The sequence below is a fragment of the Xiphophorus hellerii genome, chromosome 10 (assembly GCF_003331165.1).
Source record: "Xiphophorus hellerii strain 12219 chromosome 10, Xiphophorus_hellerii-4.1, whole genome shotgun sequence".
In the NCBI taxonomy this organism is placed as follows: Eukaryota; Metazoa; Chordata; class Actinopteri; order Cyprinodontiformes; family Poeciliidae; genus Xiphophorus; species Xiphophorus hellerii.
In genome coordinates, this window is record NC_045681.1 from 15,928,027 (window position 1) to 15,948,093 (window position 20,067).

The 20,067-nt window shown below is 41.4% G+C and overlaps 1 protein-coding gene across 3 annotated transcripts; it reads left to right on the forward strand.

Moving 5' to 3' along the window:
• Positions 1 to 144: 144 nt before the first annotated feature.
• Positions 145 to 19,845, forward strand: cep131 (centrosomal protein 131). Of its 3 annotated transcripts, none has more exons than XM_032574855.1 (28): positions 145 to 326; positions 3,678 to 3,874; positions 3,956 to 4,050; positions 5,932 to 6,043; positions 6,194 to 6,321; positions 7,370 to 7,474; positions 7,594 to 7,773; positions 7,854 to 7,971; positions 8,045 to 8,158; positions 9,025 to 9,220; positions 9,331 to 9,425; positions 9,860 to 10,052; positions 10,138 to 10,223; positions 10,315 to 10,494; positions 10,574 to 10,759; positions 11,603 to 11,740; positions 11,841 to 11,966; positions 12,060 to 12,176; positions 12,358 to 12,387; positions 12,711 to 12,813; positions 13,161 to 13,362; positions 13,561 to 13,668; positions 14,064 to 14,181; positions 14,265 to 14,339; positions 14,517 to 14,659; positions 15,755 to 16,129; positions 17,352 to 17,412; positions 18,073 to 19,845. In XM_032574855.1, the coding sequence occupies exons 2-28, from the start codon at positions 3,689 to 3,691 to the stop codon at positions 18,142 to 18,144; spliced, it is 3,642 nt and encodes a 1,213-aa protein (XP_032430746.1). In that variant the 5' UTR covers positions 145 to 326; positions 3,678 to 3,688; the 3' UTR covers positions 18,145 to 19,845. The 3 variants fall into 3 exon arrangements, with proteins under 3 accessions (XP_032430746.1, XP_032430745.1, XP_032430747.1); XM_032574854.1 differs by having other exon boundaries at positions 145 to 298; XM_032574856.1 differs by lacking the exon at positions 12,358 to 12,387 and having other exon boundaries at positions 145 to 298.
• Positions 19,846 to 20,067: the final 222 nt, after the last annotated feature.

Genomic DNA, 20,067 nt, shown 5'->3' on the forward strand with positions numbered 1-20,067 from the left:
AGTCAACCAAACCGTTGGGGAAGACACGCCCCCTATCATCCATACATTAGGTTGACACTTTCCTGCGACCAATCAGATGAAAGAACACGCATACGACGTTTCCGTTTCCACCAATGACAGACGGCGAGGGGGGCGGGGATGTATTCGCGTTGTTACCACAGAGATGATGATACGCGTTATTTGCTCCACAGTCCACGGAGGACTTTCGCAGTTTATCGGAGGATTGTTTTGGAAATAAAAGTCACGGCCGCGGGGGCACACTGCAGATTATCAGCCATGCCGCCATCCCGTCCGTGAAGTGAGTCTTTCCTCCAGAGGAGAAACGGGTTTGTGTTTGGCTTTACGGCCGTTAGAGGAACAGTTAGCTTGAAACGCTCCCACCAGACTTCATTTAAAAAACACCGTTTTTAGTACTTTTCTAATAAGACATGTTTGCGCTGGTATCATTTTAACTGTATCTCGAGTTCTGAAATCACAAATTTTACGAATGATTTAAATATTATCATAACCTTACGGCGCATGTACCCTTTTGTGATAACGTCTAAATTTGGGTTATGTTAACTTGCGAGTGTTGCGTGTAATTTTGTGTTTGATTCAGAGGTAGGCCAAGCCAAAAGGAAATTAGGCAGGTGCTTAGGATCTCCCAGAAACGTTGATACAGAAGTCAGATTCACAGTTACGTATATTTTTATTCAGTACTTCTTGTACAAAACCAGTTATTGGGTATATTTGCAGCATTTTCAGGATCTTCCACCATAAAGCTACAACCTTTTTAGTACGGTAGTCCTATAGCTTATGAAAAGTTAAAACCTATAATCACAGAAAGTAGTTTTCTTTTTTGTTAAGATATTACCAGGGAACATTAAAGAAATCTTTGATAAATGATCTGCTTTATTAGCGGTTAAATAAATGTGAAGTATTTAACTTGTGATAGCCTCTTTATTCAACCTAAATGTAATGTGTGCTACTGTAGAATATACTAAATCCAGCTGAGAAACAAAATGGCTTTCCATTATTTTTTGATGGCAGACAGTATGGTTGAAGTCTGAAACTGAAATTAGACGTTGTCATATTTCTGATGACAAATGTTACGGAGGTATTAGATGACATAAATTTAAAGACTTATGCTTTAGAAGTGCAGTTCTTAAAATCTGATGATCAAATCAAATACTTTTTTTGTTGGAGCAAAACTTTAATGACATTTTATTTTTGTTGTTAACATGAATGAAAATTATAGTTGAATAGCTTACGTACATCTACCAACAGGAATTATTGAAACTGCATCCTGCAATAGCAGGTAAAAAGATGGTTTGCTGCTGCCAGGAACGTCACAGGTAAAGTTTTTTAGAATAAGAATACATAGCAGCAGACTAAAGGAGCATTCAGTTACATAATTTCTATCCTTTCCTCAGCCAGTATTATTATTTGACCTCTAGAAACAAGAACGGAAATTTTCTTAAAGTGTTGTTATATAGATGATGTCAAGTGGCTAATGTGATTAAAGTAATATACTTTATGCTCACTGTATTATATCGTGTGCTGACTTTTGTTTGTTTTGCACTAAATATGATATAGTATAAATGTTGTAATATTAAACATAAAAGAGACTGATGGGCACCAAACTTTATTGTCATTTAAAATCTTGGAGTCTTTCAAAGCATCTTAAACATGCTTTTAGTTTTAGGACCTCTTTTCACAGTAGTTTGCAGACGTAGAGTATCATAGCATAAATCTGCCGCAGAGTTTGAATTAATCTGCAACACTATTAACTAAATGTTTCTTTACAAAAAAACTGTTCCTGTTACTTAATGGGTCAAAGTTTGTAGTTAATAACTACCAAAAAGTAGCTTTTTAGTAAGTATTATCGGCCTTCAGTGGTAGTACACAATAAATACCTTCAGTTATTTAGGTCACAAATCAGATTGTAGATTTATAGCTGACACAGTAAACTATTTGAAAACGTAATCAAAGGATTCCATGTTCTTGCAGTGGCTGGGATTTTAGTGAGTGGATTTGTTGTCGGGTGTTGCGGGGGGGACCAACAGGTTGCTGTTCTTCTGTGGTTCAACTCACTGAGTCCTCATGTTAACAACATGTTGAACTGACTCCATCAAACAAGCTGTTAAAATTTAACTCTGAATATTATTTCAGTGCAAGTCAGCAGCAGAAATAGATGATTCTGGAATTGTTGGTTTCAGAGATGAACTAGACGCTAGAGTACTCGTCTTGAATGTCAACAATATAAAAATAAGATAATAAAAAAATCATAATGGTCAATCTTGAGCATCCTCTTCACAATATAACTCTGAAGATACTTAGTTATAATGACCAAAAAAAACCTAATTACCCTTTGGAATTTAAAAAGTATTACTCACTTGAACTAAACTGAATATTGATGAAGCAGTTTGCAAACATTTTATTTTGATAAATAAAATTATGCCAGTGTAACAACTGAAAGACACCTAAGCACATTTTGTTTTTAGAAATTATGATCGCTTTTTGAAATACACTTTTTCTATTGAGGCTCGTTAAACTCAAGTTATTTATTAACTTGGGTTTAACTAAGCAGTTTAACTTGAGTTTTCTACTGAGCAATTTATTCACCCAAACAAATTTTTGTTTCTAATTATTATGTTTTTTTTTAATTGATTTAAACTTTAGACACAACAGCTTTTTGTCACTTAATGTTTCACACTCTCAAACAAATTTGATCTCATAATTCATCCGTTACATTGTACTTAAACACAACCACCTAAAATCTATATCTCTATAGATCATCTATCTATTTAACTGTGATACAACTGTTGACAATTGCAATGAACTCAAATTTGTCTCACTTTTTTGCTTTCACCACAGAACTTTTGCAGACGCAGAGTATTAATTTTAGTCGCAATAATAGTTGTTTTTATTTACACGCAACAATTTGGAAGGTTACAGACTAGAATCCAGCTGGTCATACGACCTGGCGCAGGAGAATAAAGAGTCTCTAGTGATGGAAAGGTGTGTCACTACAGTCATCTTCCTAAGTAGATATTCAACACCTACAAGCTCCGATTAGATGGTACCTAATGGTAACTGTTTGCCACCTGCTGTCATTAATGCTCATATTTTTGTATTGATGCAGGAGGATTCCCTCTGTCACATCAACACCTGTTGGGAAGAAAATTGCAATGAAAACCACCTTCATGATTCTTTCATGAAGTCATCTTGTCTCTCCGCCGTATTAAAAAGACTTAGGAAAAATGAGGAAGTGCTTTGTAGCTAAGACACAAAATCTTTCTGAAATAGTAACACTTTGAAATTCAAGTAAAGCTTTTGTAATTTATTTTTCCAAAGGGGCATATTAACTGTTTCCTTGACAACTTTGCGGTGACAACGTTTGGTGCCGCTAAATTTGATCTTAGAGGTCTGAACTAACTAAAAGCTGGACAGAAACTTAAATTCTTGCTCCAACACAGAAACTCAGCCAAAACTCTTTTCACTGTTCCGAAGTTTTACTTTTTTGACATTTATGTTCAGCTAGGATTTTGTTACCAAAGCAAAGTAGTAAATATTAAAATGTCACAACTTTTGAACATTACATTAAACTACTGGCAACCTGCTTGATATATAGTGTCTATATCTCTATTGTTTATTATTTAATACCCTCCAAAATGCCTTTCTGCAATGTTTTCCAGATTTTAGAAGCATGCATACGACACGCAGCCCCTCGTCTGTCCCGTCATGTTCTTCTGGAGACGCTGTGGACCTCAGCCTGTTGGGCTCCCGGCTCTCTGTGTCCAAACGGCCCAGCAGCGCATCTCCAGGGAAGCACTTCTCTCGGTCTGTGTCCGTGTCGGTGGCTGCTGATGGCAGAGGGAAGCGCAACACGCTGGTGGGCTTCTGCTAAGAACAGTTTGTTTTTGTTCTTATTGATTCCTCCTGGCCATTCCCAACAAAGCTTCTCTACCCACAGAGCGACACCAACTCCGGGAGCTGCCGTTCCATCAAGAACCTTAGGCGATCCAACAGCACCACTCAGGTCAACCAGCAGGCCAACCTTAGTTTAAGGTGAAGACACACACACACACATTCTGGAGCAGGAGTGTCTATTTTCATTTCCATTTCTCTTATTTCTCTGAGTCAAACCAGTTTTTTTTATCATTGACACAGTGGAGTGTGATCACAACAGGATGTGCTGATTCATGTCTGCAGAGCCTCAGGCTGAGCCAGCTCCAATCTGCCTCTAAAGCAGGGCTGTCAAAATCATTTGGGACATATCAAGATCATGAATGTTCATAAGGGCCTGTTGTGCCCAAATGTATTGATAAAAACCCCTGAACAAACTGTCAAAATATTAATAAATAGCTGTGTCTGCATCCAATAAGCCGTTAAAATTAAATATTGAACATCTTTTCCCATTGATCAGTCTCTCCAGGATTTTGCAATTATTTTTGTGATTTTTTTGTTTTAGTCAAAATCAAATATTATATGGTGCTAACTTAGAAATATTTGCAAGGAATTTTGCAATATTTGCACTTATGTATGATGTTAAAGGTGACTTTTTGTTACTCGCAATGTTGGTCGCTATAACTTGAGATTGAATAAGGCTGAGGGAGCAATGTCATAAAATTAAGGAATACTGCCCCCTGCAGGTGGGGGTTGGCCTCAAATAAACCCAGTTGGCTTGACCATGTTAGTGGAAAATTTACAATAGGCTCACAATTATGCATTCATGTGAAAAATGCAGGGATTTGTTGATTCTACAGGAATTTCCACAATTGCTGGAGGGACTGATTGATGTAATTTGGCATCTGGAGTGTTACGGGTCACATAAAAAGCTTTGGCGAGCCGGATTTAGCCCCTGGACCTTGAATTTAACACATGTGCTCTAAAGCAACAAATTGCAAAATTTGAAGGAATCGCTTTGTGTAAATATCAGGAGAGAATTTGGACTTTTCAGGTATCACAAACAGCCTGTGAGCTGTGATTGTGTCAGACCCTCAGCTCTGTTGTGGAGCTCTTTAGGCTGAAGCCTGAGCGACAGCTGGCAGCGCTGAAACTTCATCGTTTCAGACAATAGGAGTTGTGCTCCTAAGTTAAAGCATGGGGAGAAGTCGGGTGTTTGCTGCTGGGGTCTTGGAGGGTTTCCGGGCCTTCTTTGTTCCGTGTTAGAGGGGGGAGGGCCAGGACTTCTCGGGTCAGGTTACCCCCTCTGCCAGAAGCTAGTAAAAAGAGAAGAGTGTGTTCACATTCACATTCTATTGTCCGGCAGCTGCCAGGAGGCTCCTCCTCTCTCTCTGGTTCAGCTGGAGGAGGGGGCTTTAAATGTAGGGACTCTGAAAATACCCCCCCGGAGTCCATTGAGTCTCTTTAGGCTCTCGGCGGGTCACTCAACACCCCCTCCCTGCTGCATCTATCCCTTATCGTCCAGCACAAACTGGAGGAATGTGCTGCCTGAATAGTGGAGTCAGATAGCTTTTCACTGAGCCAGCTGGTTGCGCCCCCGCCTCCTCCCAAAGACCCATGAATTCAGTTAAGACAGATTCAGCCAGACTAGGGGGTCACCCTGCATCTGTTCATCGTGGCCCGAGAGGCTCCAGGTCCTCAGGATCAACATATGGACACATTTACTTGGAATCCATCACAGAGTTTCTCCCGAACAGACAGTCAGCTGCAGCACACTAAATTCCAGAAGAACAGAATGGGAGGGGTCCCTTTTATCCAGCTGCCATGACGACAGTTAATCACAAAAAGCTGCTATGATCCAAGCTGTCAGAAAATCTACCAGATGAGCTGCAGTGACTCACATCTAAAGACAAAACCGAAACCCGCGTTGGCCTAAAGCTGCCGTGTCATCCTCTTTAAGGAGTCACTGAGATTAAATTACATTTGTTCAGCTTCTGGAATCAACATGTCTGGTTTGTGTGTTTGTTTTTCTTTTTTTTTCAGTCAGGAACAGAGTGGGGACTACCTGACTCTGTTCGACAGCAGCTCCGATGGGCGAAAGAAACTGGCGAGCCTCAGTAAAACCTCCCCAGAGAGAACCACATGGAACATCCTGGTATTTACAATCAAACACACGCTGGCAGGTCTTACGTTGCCCAGTCAGTTCCACCTTCGTGAACAAAACTAGTTTATGGTGTCAAAATAAAAGATGTTGCCAGCTGTTTTGCAGCTATGCAATGCAAACAAAATGCTCTTCCATTTAAAGGACGATCAGCCCAGAATCTTCCCGCTGCATGCGAGCTCCCGCAGCACCGGCAGCATGGACTCTCCAACCAGCCTGAAGAAGAAAGAGCCTGGCATCCCTCTGGCTGCCACCTTCACCGCCAACAACAGGTGGGCAAAACAAGCACACACAAACAAACACACACACACTGCAGCTTGGGTATCTTACTTACAGTGCTTGGCTGTGGATCTAGGGCTGCTTCTCATGTTTCATAACTGCTGATCATGGCACCCGATAGCGCTGCCTTTAGGAGTGCACTCCCACACAATTACACAGTTTTACTTTTTAAAATAAAAACTTGCAAGTTAAATTTTTTATAGTCAAAACAACCAAGCAACTTTATTTATCCCCAACTCAAGAGTTGACAGAAGAGGAAAAAAAGAAAAGATAAAGCAAACAATCTGCATCACAACAAACACTTTCAGTTCAACAAAGACTAAAGAACACTTGTGACATTTATTTAAAAAAAAAAAAAAAAGCAACCAAAACGAGGCACAAATTGGTTCCCCTTTCTGTTAATACTTCGTATAGCTCTTCTTTCTTCACTAGTACAGAAGAATATGTCTTCTCTAACATTTGACAAAGATGAAGCCAGTAGAGGGATCTTTGTTTTCCTGCTCTCGCCTCTTTAGCTCTCCAAGCTTTTCTCCAAGATTTGTCAGAAGACTGAGATGGAAGATGTTTGATTTCATGTCTCGTCAATAAATTCTTTGCTCGTTTGGATCATCATCTTGGTTGGACATTCACTGGAGCTTTTTTCTTGGAATGTGTATCAAAGTTATTTGTTGTGAATTGATGCCCATATAAATGAACGCAGCTGTATTAAAATTTAAAAAAGTAAAAGTCTCATCCAGCCAACAGTTCAGGGTAAACTTCCAACATTGTTTTACCCAGCTCCAGAGGGAAAGCCTCTCAAACAACCAGTTTGCATCTTTCACCTGGTGAGTTTGTCTCCCTTACCGTCCTGAGCTCTGCTTGTCAAGGCAGAATCTTTGTCCTTGTCCACCCTTGTAGTTGGTGGCTAACATAAATGAATCGTGTTTATGCCGCGGTGAAACAAAATCCTGGATTACAGTTTACCAGCGGATGAAGTGGAAGTATTTTAAATCAATATTCCTTGAATTATAGCTAAATTTAGCTGTTTCTCTTTTTTTTCAGGAGCAACAAAGGAGCTGTGGGCAACTCGGTCACCACCATTTTACACAACAACTACTCTGAGAAGCCTCTCACACCGAAGAGCTCAAACCAGAAGCCCTCCTTCAAGTACGTCTCAGTTCTGCTTTTGTGGAAACAACAGATTTTTCATTTTAAAAACAAGAAACGAAAGCGTGTGGCTTTCAGATTTCTCTTGACTTACAGATGCTTTCTTGTCTTTCTTTCAGCAACATCCTAAAGGCCACGGCGAACGACGAGGTGCAGCTAGAGAACGGTTCTGTCACAAAGTCTCAGAAGAATTTCTCTTCCTCGTCCTCCACCTCCAACAACAGATCTCCGGTGTCTGCTCAGCGCTGCAGCCCTGTCCCGCCGCGGAGGAGGGAAGTCACAGAGCAGGAGGCGGAAAGGTCGGTCCCGTCTGTGGGAACGTTTTCCTGCCGGTGCTCTGACGTGTGGCTCACAGCCTTTATGTGTTGTCTACGTGAAGGTTTATCCAGCAGGTGAACCAAGCCGCGGTCGCTATCCAGCGCTGGTACAGACGTCTCAGCAGGAGGAAGCAGAGCCACCAGGCGGCCCTTGAGCAAATCCTCGCCAATAAAAGAAAGGTCTTTATTAGTCCTTCTGTGGTCTTAGCAGTGTTTCTCTTCTCGTTGCATTAAAACACTTTTTTATCTGCAGGAGTGGGAGGAGAAGAAAAAGGAAGGTGATCACCTGCAGCAGCACAGGAGAGGGGAAGAAAGGAAGCGGATTCGTGAGGAGAAAGCTCGACTTGCTCGTCTCGCTGCCATTCAGGTGCAAACCTTTACTGCACCCATTCACTTCGGCTGATTTCAACGTGATAAAACTTCAGTTAAGGGGGAGTTTTTCCAGCATTAAGCATTTTATGAGACAGACTAAAAAAGTAGCACATAATGTGAGGTGGAAGAAAAATAATAGTTATTACATTATATAAAAGTGCATTGAAGTTCATGGTTGTTACATGACAGAATGTGAAAAAGGTGTATACATTTTTTTTCAATGTTACAGTTTGGCAGCTACACACAATTATCACTAATATGACAAATTTGAAGAACTTTCTTGTTTTTAAATGATTGCAAATACGCTGCAAAAATGCAAAACACTACCAAGTATTTTTGGTCTAGTTTCTAGTGAAAATAAATTAGTAAATTTGAAATAACTTGCAAGTAACTTCAGCAAAATATAGGAACTTGTTTTAAGTCAATAATTCCTCAATATTGATAAATAAGTATTAGATACAAGTGAAATCACAAGTCAGTGGAACATTTTAACTTATAATATGGGAAAATGTCTTGTTCTACCAGCAGATTATTTTACTTAGATTTTCATCAATAGTCAGGAATTATTTTCTTAAAACAAGCTCACATTTCTTGCTGAACAGTTATTTGGAAGTTAGCTTTATCTTATTTCAAATGTACTACCATATTTGCACTAGAAACTAGACCAAAAATACTTTGTAAGTAATATTTTGTGTTTTTGCAGTGTGTTTGTGTAGATCACTGACGGTAAATATAAAACAGATTTTATTATGATGCCTAGATAACACGTGCTTAATTACAAGTATTTCTTAATTGTTGAATTTGATCAAGGAATTACGTTTACAACCCCGTCTTTTGTCTCCCTCTGGTGGTGCGCTACAGGAGCTGCAGCAGAAAAGAGCACAGCGAACTTCAGAGGTGCAGCAAGCAGCAGAATCAGAGCTGGAAAACCTGTGGCAAACTGGGGCTGTGGGGCGAAAGAAGCAGCCCAAGATTTCCATCGCCAACAAAAGCCCAACCTCACCGAACAACAACAGTTCCCCGATGTCGCCCACCGACACCAAGACTAAGAACACAGGTCTGTAGGTCCTGGCTGTCATTCCTTGTGTTTTTAAATAATTCATCCTTATTTAGGCATAGATTTTTGCCGTTGCATTAAAATGGTTGATTGGTTACGTGTTTCAACAGACTCCAATTTAAACATCCCAGCTGATTTTGCAGAGCTGAGTTTCAGAGCTATTTCTCCAGCTTTATCCAGTAACAAAGGGTCCCAGTGCTCTCAGGTGAGTTTTTTTTTTTTTTCCCCATCTTCTTTTCTCATAAACCATCTGGACCTCCAGGTCTTTAATTGTTCCATCCTGAGCGGGAAAACTCAGCACAGATAATAAGGATCATTCTTCTTGCTCTGCTTCAACTGAAAACATCTGATGTTGTTTATTTAAGGATAACTTTAGCCCAGGGGTGTCAAACTCCAGTCCTCAACTTTTAGATATGCCTCTGCTGCACCACACCTGAACAGAATAATTAGGTCATTAAGGCTCTGGAGAACTGATCTACACAAGGAGGAGGTAATTAAGCCATTTCATTCCAGTGTTTTGTACCTGTGGCACATCTAAAAACTGCAGGATAGCGGCCCTTGAGGACTGGAGTTTGACACCCGTGCTTTAGCCCATGGTCTGTGTATTGTTTTTTGTCTCCATCTGGTGGTGTCTTACAGGAGCTGCAGCAGAAACCAGCACGCCGGGCAGCAGAGGAACAGACATCCGAAGTGGAACTTGAAAACCAGAGGAAAGCTGGAGCAGGAGGACGGAAGAAACTTCTCAGGATCCCACCGACCAACAACAGTCTAGCCCCACTGAGCAGCAACAACAACCCAAAGTCTCCCACAGACAACAAATCTAAGAACACAGGTGTGACCTGTCGGTTCACGTCAGTGTCTTGGTCAAAGCACGTTTGGTTTCAGAGGATTGAAACTGGCTTTGTTTGTTTCTCCAGACTTTAATCTAAATGTTGTAAATGACGGAGCGGATCTTGGGTTCAGAGCAGTTTCCCCCGTTTTCTCACATCACAGAAGTTCCCAGGTAAGGAACGGGATATTTCCTGTTTAGTATTTTCTTGTAGTTTTTCTATTTGGTAACATTTTTGAGCTTGTCCGGTATGTGTGTGCTGCAGGACCTCCTGCAGAGGTCAGTGAGTGTGGAGGACCAGCGTCAGGGAGCTCCGTCCAGCCGACCTCAGTCCAAAACCACCCTGAATGAGCTGCTGGACACCCTGAAGCTGTTGGAGGAGGAGCCGGAGAAACTGTCAGAGCCCAGGTGTTATCAGAAGGAGAAGTATGCCTGGATAGATGAGGTCAGTGTTGCTTTTTTATCCACTTTTTTTTGCTGAAACTGTAACAAATCGACCGGCTCACATCTGAACCTCATCAAAGGATGGGGACTCTCTGACCACGGATAACCTGGAGCGCCACGGCCAGCTGAATCAGCATCCCGTGCTGCCAGACGGGGGCGCTCTGCTCTCTGAGGCCAAGCTGCAGAGCATTATGAGCTTCCTGGATGAGATGGAGAAGTCGGAGCAGGAGCGGCCACGGTCGGTCACCTCTGGGTCACATAGAGAGGTGGACAATTATTTATTTTCATATTTTTTCATTTAACTAGTAGAGATGATTACAAATTTGTGGCTGCTTTCCTGTATCTTATTCATGCAAAGCTTTAACCTGCCGATATTTCCTTTGGACAATTCCAGTTTCTCATAATGAGAACAGCAGAACCGTTTCTATGTGTGATGGAAGTCTCTGTAAAACAGGATTACACCATTTTAAAAGCAGGACTTAATGGTTTGGTATTTTTTAATTGTGTTTAGTGTTTTATACTAGTGATTAGCATGATTAAACGGGACCACTGTGTATTCTTAGATTTATATCTTTACCTTCACTCTTCGATTTCATGAAGGCTTCATGTTCCAGGCTCCATGAAGGACACAGTTTGAAATCTCAAAAGCATAAAACAAGAGAAACTTTGATTCAATACAAGTTTATTTCACCAAGGAGAGCATGGTGAACAATGCTACACAATAAAAACTAAGCATCTGTAATTTACAAACCTAGTCCTTAGTTTGACCTTTCTAATATTTTGAGCCTTCCTGTTATCTGCTGAAGGGATTTCGCTCCCTCTCTCATCTTGAATAAACTCTAGACATGTTTCACCATAAATAATTTCCTTCCTACATTAGTGAGCTTCCTGATGTCAAAACCTGGCTAATACTGAAAATAACTCACTTTTTGTCTTCTTCAGTCAGTAACTATTAGTTAATCTGGTAGCACTAAGGTGTGGTGTGTTCACTGATTTAAAAAAAAGAAGACCTGATCTTCTAATTCCTGCAGTTCATTTGTGTTTTAAACTAGAACTGTAGACCATCGCCTGTTGATCTCATTGTTGATGTTTGTTGTTGTTGTTCCCAGGCCGTCTTGTCTGAGGAGGAGCTGGTCGGCATCGATCACGTGTCGGCCACCGCTGCTGAAGTCAGCAGCTCCATGATGAGGATCAAACTGGAGCTGGAGGAGAAGAAACGCACCGTCAACATGCTGCAGGCTGCATTGGTGTGGAAGCCGACAATGCACGAAATTTTTTTCTACTCCTGCTAGTTTACACACTTACACCTTCGGGTGTGTTTCTTTTTGGGGTTTTTTACCACTGCAGGCTCAACAGAGGGAGCTGACAGTAAGACATGTGAAGGAGACGGAGAAAGAGCTGAGCAGAAACTTCCAGCTGCAGAAGGAACAATATGAAGCCACCATCCAGAGACACCTGACCTTCATAGACCAGGTGAGCACCAAACTTAAAAAAACAACCTAACAAACAAACAAAAAAACACCTGCTGTTTTACTGTTTGATCTGAGGTTTTCTGTCTGTCCTTAGCTGATCAATGATAAAAAAGCTCTGAGTGAGCGCTGTGAAGGCGTGGTGGCCGAGCTGAAGCAGGTGGACCAGAAGTACACTAAGAAGATTGCACATATGCAGCAGCAGCATGAAATGGTGAGTGAGACTCAGAGGTGTTTCCACTGCAAGCCATTCTGTGCTCTGCATCTTCCGCTGACTGTAACCTGCTTTCTTGTGGTTCTGCTTCTGTTTAAGACTCTCCTCTCATCCCTTGTGCCTTTCTTCCCTTCCCCTCTCTTCTTTCTTGTGGGTTTACCTGTTCTTTTTCACCTTGTAGGTGTGGCAAATTCTTGGCCCCTTGTGTGAGGTAACAGGATTTTCTTCTCTGAATCTGTGGAACTTTTGGCTCATGCCTGTTTTTTTTTTTGTTTGTTTGTTATTTTTCATTCATTTCTCATGTCATCAATATGTCTGACATCACTTCTCATGGACAGTCTGCCTGCATGTGAGTCCTCTGAGTGACTTCTTAAAATTAATCACATTCATGCTTTCCAGTTTATTTTCTTTTTGCCATTGTTTCCTCTCAGATACCTCACTTCCTGTCTTACTAACATCATTCCTGCCTTCGTGTCTTTGTTAGACTCAGATTTTATTTCTCTGGTTAGTTACTCTGACGCCTCGTTTCTGCAGGAGATTAAAAAGTTAAAGGACCTGATGAGCGCCACAGAAAAGATCCGCAGAGAGAAATGGATCGATGAGAAAACCAAAAAGATCAAAGAGATCACAATCAAAGGTAGAGTCAATTGAAAAGAAAACCTGAGATTAAATGTTTCATGCTAAAAGTTTTTTAAAACAAATAACCATTTTACCTAAAGTCAACATTGTTTACATTAGTTTAGCCAGTGGTTATGACATAGAAGTAAGAGAAGCACAAACCATTTGTATCCAGAATGAAACTGTCCTGATTTTTGTGTTTCTTCTTGGTCATTTGTTGTTTCTTGCTGCCAATAAAAAAAAAAAACTTACTACAGTTCCTCTTAAAAGCTTGTTTTCCCATCGAGTCTCATCAAATGTGGAGTAAATATCAGGAATTTCTATTGACCATAAACCTCTCTCCTCTTCTCCTTCGTCCCCTGTCAGGGCTGGAGCCGGAAGTCCAGAAGCTCATTTCAAAGCACAAACAGGAGCTGAAGAAGCTGCGGACGTTGCACGAAGCGGAGCTGCTGCAGGCCGACGAGCGAGCGGCTCAGAGATACGTGCGGCAGAGTGAAGAGCTGCGACAGCAGCTGGAGACGGAGAAGGAGGAGCAGTGTCAGAGGGAGAGGGAGCTGGCCAAGCAGAGGTGAGTGACGTCATCACATCACTTTTGGTAAACTATTCAGTAAAATATCTCACTGTAAAATGGGCATGGCTGTCGCTGGTTCTCAGCGCACCACATAGTTTTCCTTTCTTTCATTCATGAATGATGGTTTGTTATTGAAATGAAAGTTTGGCAGCTTGTTTCACGCCGGACTGACTTTGGGTTTGAATCTGATGTCAGGTATGAGAAGCAGCTTCAGGAGGAGGAGCTGTCTCTGCAGCAGCAGAGGAGGCGGCTCTACAAGGAAGTAGCCGATGAGAAGGAAAGGCTGGCCGAGCTGGCCGCCAGGTGAGGCCGCAGGTTGTCCACAGCAGCATCGCAGGCTAAAGGAGTGTAGACTAAAAGTCTACACTGTAAAAACACTAAATCTTACCCAGTATTTTTGATCTAGTTTCCAGTGCAAATACCTTAGGACATTTGAAGTAAGACAAAATCAACCTACAAGTAACTTTTCAGCAAGACATAGGAGCTTGTTTTAAGTCAATAACTCCTTAATATTTATTTTAGAAAGTACTAGCTAGTTGCAGCCCTGCTTGTCTCACTTTCATATCAAATTAAAGTCTTAAAGATATTTAAAGTTACAGTAACAACATAGGATATGTGACACATTCAGGGTTAGTTCTTGACAGTAATCTGTTCCTGAAGAGATGCTCCTTCTCTGAGCTGTCTGTGTTTGGCTGCAGGCAGCGAGGCGAGCTGGAGGAGCTGCGGCGGCAGCTGGAGGAGAACAGCTCGCTGGCTGGTCGAGCCCTCAGAGAGGAGATGGATAGGAGCCGGGAGGAGCAGGAGAGGAGGCACCAGGTGAGGACGGAGGGAGCCTGATTCTCATCTGCATCACGACGTCTGAGGAGCGCAGACGCTCACGGGGGGTGTTTGTGTTTCAGATGGAGATGAAGATACTGCAGGAACGTTTGGATGTCGAGAAGCAGACGTGGGAAGAAAACTACAAGAAGAAAGAGGTGAATGTCTGCAAATGTTTAATCTCAGCCTATTTTCTGAAAATAGATGTTCTCCTAGCACTATGAAAAAATGGCGACTTAAATACAAGATTTCTGAACAGCTTCCTTTCTGCAGCTACTGTTTCATCCTGTCTGACCTGAGGCTGAGTCTGTGCTTCTCCTGCTTCTCCTCTGCAGGAAGCCTGGATGCTGAGCCATGAGCGCGAGCTGAAGGAAGAGCTGCGGCGAGAACGAGACAAAGAGATCCAGATCGCCATCTGGACTCTGGAGGAGGAGACGAGCAAGGACAAGGAGGAGTGTGAGCGGGCTGCAGACAACAAGTGTGTGATGAAGATCTGTTACAAAAACCTTTATTTTTGCATTTTATAAGCGATATTTTGCTGTTCTTACAGTTAGACTTAAAGCGTTCAGATATTTTAGCATGTGCAACATATTTGTAACAAAAGACACACTGCAAAATCACAAAATCTCACCAAGTATTTTTTGTCTAGTTTAGAGTACAAATATCGTAGCAAACTTGAAATAAGAAAAAAATAAGTTACAAGTAACTTTCAGCAAGATATAGAGGCTTGTTTTAAGTAAATAATTCCTTAATATTGATGAAAAAGTCCTAGTTCCATTGGCAGATTATTTAACTTATTACAAGACCGTTTTCTTGTGTTATAAGTTAATTTATCTGCCAATGGAACTAGTACTTTTTCATCAATATTAAGGAATTATTTACTTAAAACAAGCCTCTATATCTTGCTGAAAAGTTACTCTTAAGTTAGTTTGTCTTATTTCAAGTGTAGTAAGATATTTGCACTAGAAACCAGACCAGAATTACCGGTACTTGGTAAGGTTTTGTAGTGCATAATCTTACTTGGGGTTTTGTTTGTCTTTGTGCTAGTAAGGAGCCAAATCAATTCAGTTAAAGCTTCTAATATTGAATTTTTAGCATGGCAGGATACAGAGACTTCATGTAAAAGCAAATAAAATGCTGCTTTTCCATCCTATAATTGCGTTTTGCAAATTAACTGTACAACCTGAAAGAAAAATCTTTTTTTTTCAAACTTTTTATTTATTTTCCTAGAATTGTCTTACACAAACATATACAAAGGTTCAACCTGGCATTTTGCCTCTTTTTTTTTTTACACATTTATACAGCTCTCCATTTTAAACATTAGACTTAGTTCTGTTTAGTTCTGAATCTGGCCTAAGTCTTCTGGAAACTACAAATGTAAGAAATAAAAATGTAAGAAATAAAAAACAAAGGCAAACATCAGAAATATGTTTCCCTCAAATAAACTGCAACTCCAGAGAAAATGCTTACAATAAAACTAACAAGAATAAATACAGAAAATAAAAATAACTAAGAAATAAACTGAGAAGTTAGTCACCTGGATCATCATCTTTTTAACGCTGTCTTCTTTCAGGATAAGGCGCCTGAAGGAGAAGTATGATGCCGAGCTGAGGGAGCTGGAGCGCTCGGAGAGGGCCGCCGTGGAGAAACAGCAGGAGGCGAGGAAGCAGCAGGTGGAGGCGCAGGGAGAGCTGATCCGACTGCAGGCCTCGCTCAGACAGAAAGAACAGGAGGTCCAAGACGTCACGCAGACCAGAGACAAGCTGGCCGAGGAGCGCCGCAGCCTGGCCGAAGTGATACGGCAGGAGTTCGCAGATCGCCTGGTGATGACGGAGGAAGAGAACCGCAGGCTGAAAGTGGAGGTGTCAGAGGTCAGAGCGAGGCTGCGGTTGGAGCTGGAGAGGATCACCCGCGAGAAGGAGGAGGAGCTGGCCGAAGTCCACCAACGGTGAGATGATGATATCATTATTGTTATTAACATTGATATTTAATTTAGTCGCGACAGTGCATTATAGTTAAAAGTTTACTAAAGGGCTGTTTTTTATTTTGTGTCCCTAGAGAGATGTTAGAGTTGTCCTAAAAACTGAATACGAAGATCAAAACATGCAACATTGCAACAAGTTTAAAAAAAATCACCTTTAAAAGTATAGATGGCTCTGAAAATATGGAGAAAATAATAAAAAACTCTTGTGAGAAAGTCATAAAAGTCCAAATTTTATGACTTTCTTATCGCCGTGTTTGCTTCAAAAAAGATTGTGATGGTTTCAGAAATGTAAAATTATCTTGTAACCGGGTAGTTTAGCCAGTGCAGGTTCATAATAAAGAGTGTTTTTATGAAGTTAAACCTAGTTTAAAAGTTTTGTACTCCAAAGACAGATCTCTGTGGAACACCTGCAGTTACTTTCTCTGTTCGTCCACACAGCGACACACCAGCTATAAACATAGATAACTTCCCTGGTGAAGTAGAGTCACTACGTGTTGCAGTGCTAACATGAGCCAAGTTTTACGTCATACGGAAAGTTTCCATGTCTACTCTGCAGAATCCATCTGCAGGGTTTGGCATGTTGGACTGACGCCCTATGAGTCACTGTGTTTTTATGACAATAAAAAACTGCTTTCAATGTGTTTTCAAACCAACAGGCAAAATCCGTCCATAAACAAGAACTTCACCCTTTTTCCTATTTTGAGCAGATAAACTGGGCTGCATGCAGTTACCAGCAGAGGGCAGTATACTCTGCTCTATAAAGAAACATACTGTCTATATAATGCTGAGAATAGTTTTGGGAAATAATTTTTTAAAATGTTGTTAGACAATTAAAAAAGATAAGAATCGGTTCATTCTGTGTTTATAACAAAAATGAAACATCTACTTCATATTCTGACTTCTCAGCAGCGACATGCAGATTCTCCGGTTCATTCGGTTTGAAAGTTAAACGGTTCAGTTATTGATGCCAGGTCCTGACTAGTTTAACTAAATGTCTGTTTTAGAGCAAACTCAAACCAGCCACAATGCGTCTTATAAGCTGATTTCAATTAAGATTTGAACCTCTTTGGTGTGAAAAGCAGAAAAATGTGTGGCTCTTGTGGATTTTTCTCTCTTTTTTTTTTTTTTCAGAGAAATTTTGCTCATTTTTATTATTATTATTTATTCCTCTGTCTTGATTTGCCAGGGTAAAGTCGGCCATCTTGAAGAAGGAAGAAACTGTGAATAATCTCCGTAAGCAGTATGAGGTGAGGTACAGTGTTTTATTCTCTCTGAACCTTGGCTGGTTTTTAAACGCGTCCTGAGTGACTTCCTGTCACCAGTTTCCAGTTTCCTGCTCTGCATCCATGAAAACACACGGCTCGCTCTCACAAACCAAGCAGCTCCCCACGTCACGTTTACTATGGAAACACACTTTCTAATCCTCAGTCTGTTTGATTGGCAATTTAAAAAAACCCCAAAAAACTAAAGTTGTAAAAAAACAAATGTTGATTGTTTAAACTTGCAGTGCTTATAATTTTTGCTGGTCTGTTGATTCATAAAAAATGCTCTAATTTCTGCTTTTTTCTTTCTTTCTTTTTTTTTAACTTTTAAGCTTAAATATAAAAAAATAATGTAACAATCTGATTCATTTATCAGGAAGCGTGACTTTTTGTCACAACTTTTGGTGACTCTTATGTCTGACTGATGACACTCAGGCCCGTCAGAACAGATCTGCAGCTTTAACTTCCTCTGTGCTCTGCCTCTGCAGAAATGAACAGAGCTGCGGGTTTTATGAGAAACTGGATTAGCAGGATAACATTTCTTGATGATATGTCAAGAAATGGCATGCCAAAGGCAAGAGTCTTCTTGACTCTTTTTGACTCGGCTCTTCTTGACTCGGCTCGTCCTCTGCTTTGCTCTGATAGGCTGCTGTGAAGAGGGCGGACCACCTAGAGGCTCTGTGGGAGCAGCAGAGGAAGCATCTGTTGGAGAAGTGACTGACAGGAGCATCTGGTCCATTCCCACCCTCTTTCAGCTGGTGGAGGTATTTTCTACCTGCAAGACTGAACCTGTGGAAGGCTTAAAATGTGACCTACCTCATTGTAAAAAAAAAAAAAAAAAAGAAGGCAAAATGTCCTGGATTTCTCTGTAAGCGCCTCCTTTACCCCCCCAGGGCATAAAAGAGGGTGTTGTTTTGCCTTCATTTATCTGCCACAGACCAGGTGGCTCTAGATCAAAGTGCTGCACACGGACTTTCCTCACAGACTCTTTTCAGTCGTTCCTGAGCAGGAATGTTCACGTTCCCTACGGGGACGGACCAGAGAAGACTTCCAGATTGTTCCCGGAGCCTGCTGGTGTGCAGCCGGACCCAGCAGGGGCCGTTCCCATCAGCGTCACGTCAAGCATGAGCTCTATGCCTGAAACGAGTCGAGTAATCACTGATTCGTGTTTTTAATCGTCATTTCACCACCCCCTCCCCCCGAAGGCGAAGTGCTAATTACAGAGCTTTAACCAAGCGGGCCTGGGTGCAGCTCTGTTTTGGGTTTAATGAAACTGCAGACTGAAACTAGAAGGATGCAGGACGTTAGTAAAGAGAGCAGTGAGGCGCTTGGGCAAAAACAAGTGGGGAAGAATGTCTGAGGTTGGATGATTGCAGAGCGGTCCTGAGGGTTTCTGAATGTGGAAAAGTGGAAGACAAGGAACTGGTGAGGGGGGATGTAGGGAAGAAGGAATGCCAGAGAGAATGAGTAAAGGATTAGGAAAGCAGAGTTGCGACAGAGCAGGGTGGGTTGGTTGGATCTGAGCGGGAGCAGCACATGTTGATCCTGAAGCTCCACTGTGACAAAATACAACCGGCTCCACAGAGGAACAGAACCGGCTCCGCGCCTTACTGGGTCTGGGAATCGGTTTGAATTATTCCCCATTTCTTTCTCGCAGGAAATCTGCGTTGATTCGATTCCAGTAAGTGAGTCCTATTGTTTAGGTCCAACAGTATGTGTGAGAGAGAAAACGACCCGACGGGAAAGTCCAAAAGTCTCCAAATCACAATATTTATTCATTATTTTACCGTTATTTATTGCTGCACTCGTGCTGCGGTGTTGCTGCTCCACAGAATCATCTTGTTAAACACGTCAAATTATCCTCTTTTTTTTTTTTTTTTTATTAATTACTTTTTTCTGAAAATGTCTTTCAAATTGTTCCATTTTGTAAAAGTTTATTCAGATTTTAATTTTAGGGAACTTGATGGAACAACATTATGTGAAATATTTTGCTGTTGTAGAACAGAGGCTGGGTCTGTATCGGTGGATCGGAGGGCTAACCGTTTCACCTGGTTGCTTCCAGAGACCCACTGGTTCAGGTAGTTGGTTTGAAGCAGCTCTGCTCCAGTAGGGAAGCAGAGTGGGCAGAAGTTTCTCACACTTTCCCAACCCTCGGAGTGTGACGAGTTCACCACTACTCCTCCCGTTGTTCCAGCTAAGTCGTCCCAATTTAGTCGCTTTGTTTTCCTTTGTCTGACATCTTTCTACATCTGTAAACATTTCTGGCCGAACGTAGATCTCCTGAATGTTTTAGTTTATTTCCAATTCTTGTTTTGGTGTTTTTCACAGCGGTTGATTTAAAGAAAACAAAACTGTGACTTGAACGATGACTGATCTGTCTGCAGAAAGAGAATAAAAAGCAAACGGTTTGGAATCACAGTTTGTTCCTCGTCTCTGTTCACTTTGGAAAACAATTCTTTGCTTGTCTCATTTTTGTCCCCCGTTCCTCCGAGCATCTCTCCCAGTCCATAAATCACGAGGAGACGCGGGCGCCTCATCTGTTCCCACTGGAATCCAAATTATGCTTGCTGCCCTTTAAATCTGAAGTGATTTATCACCTTCTACTGAACTGAAGAAGTATCTGCAAACTAACAAAACTTA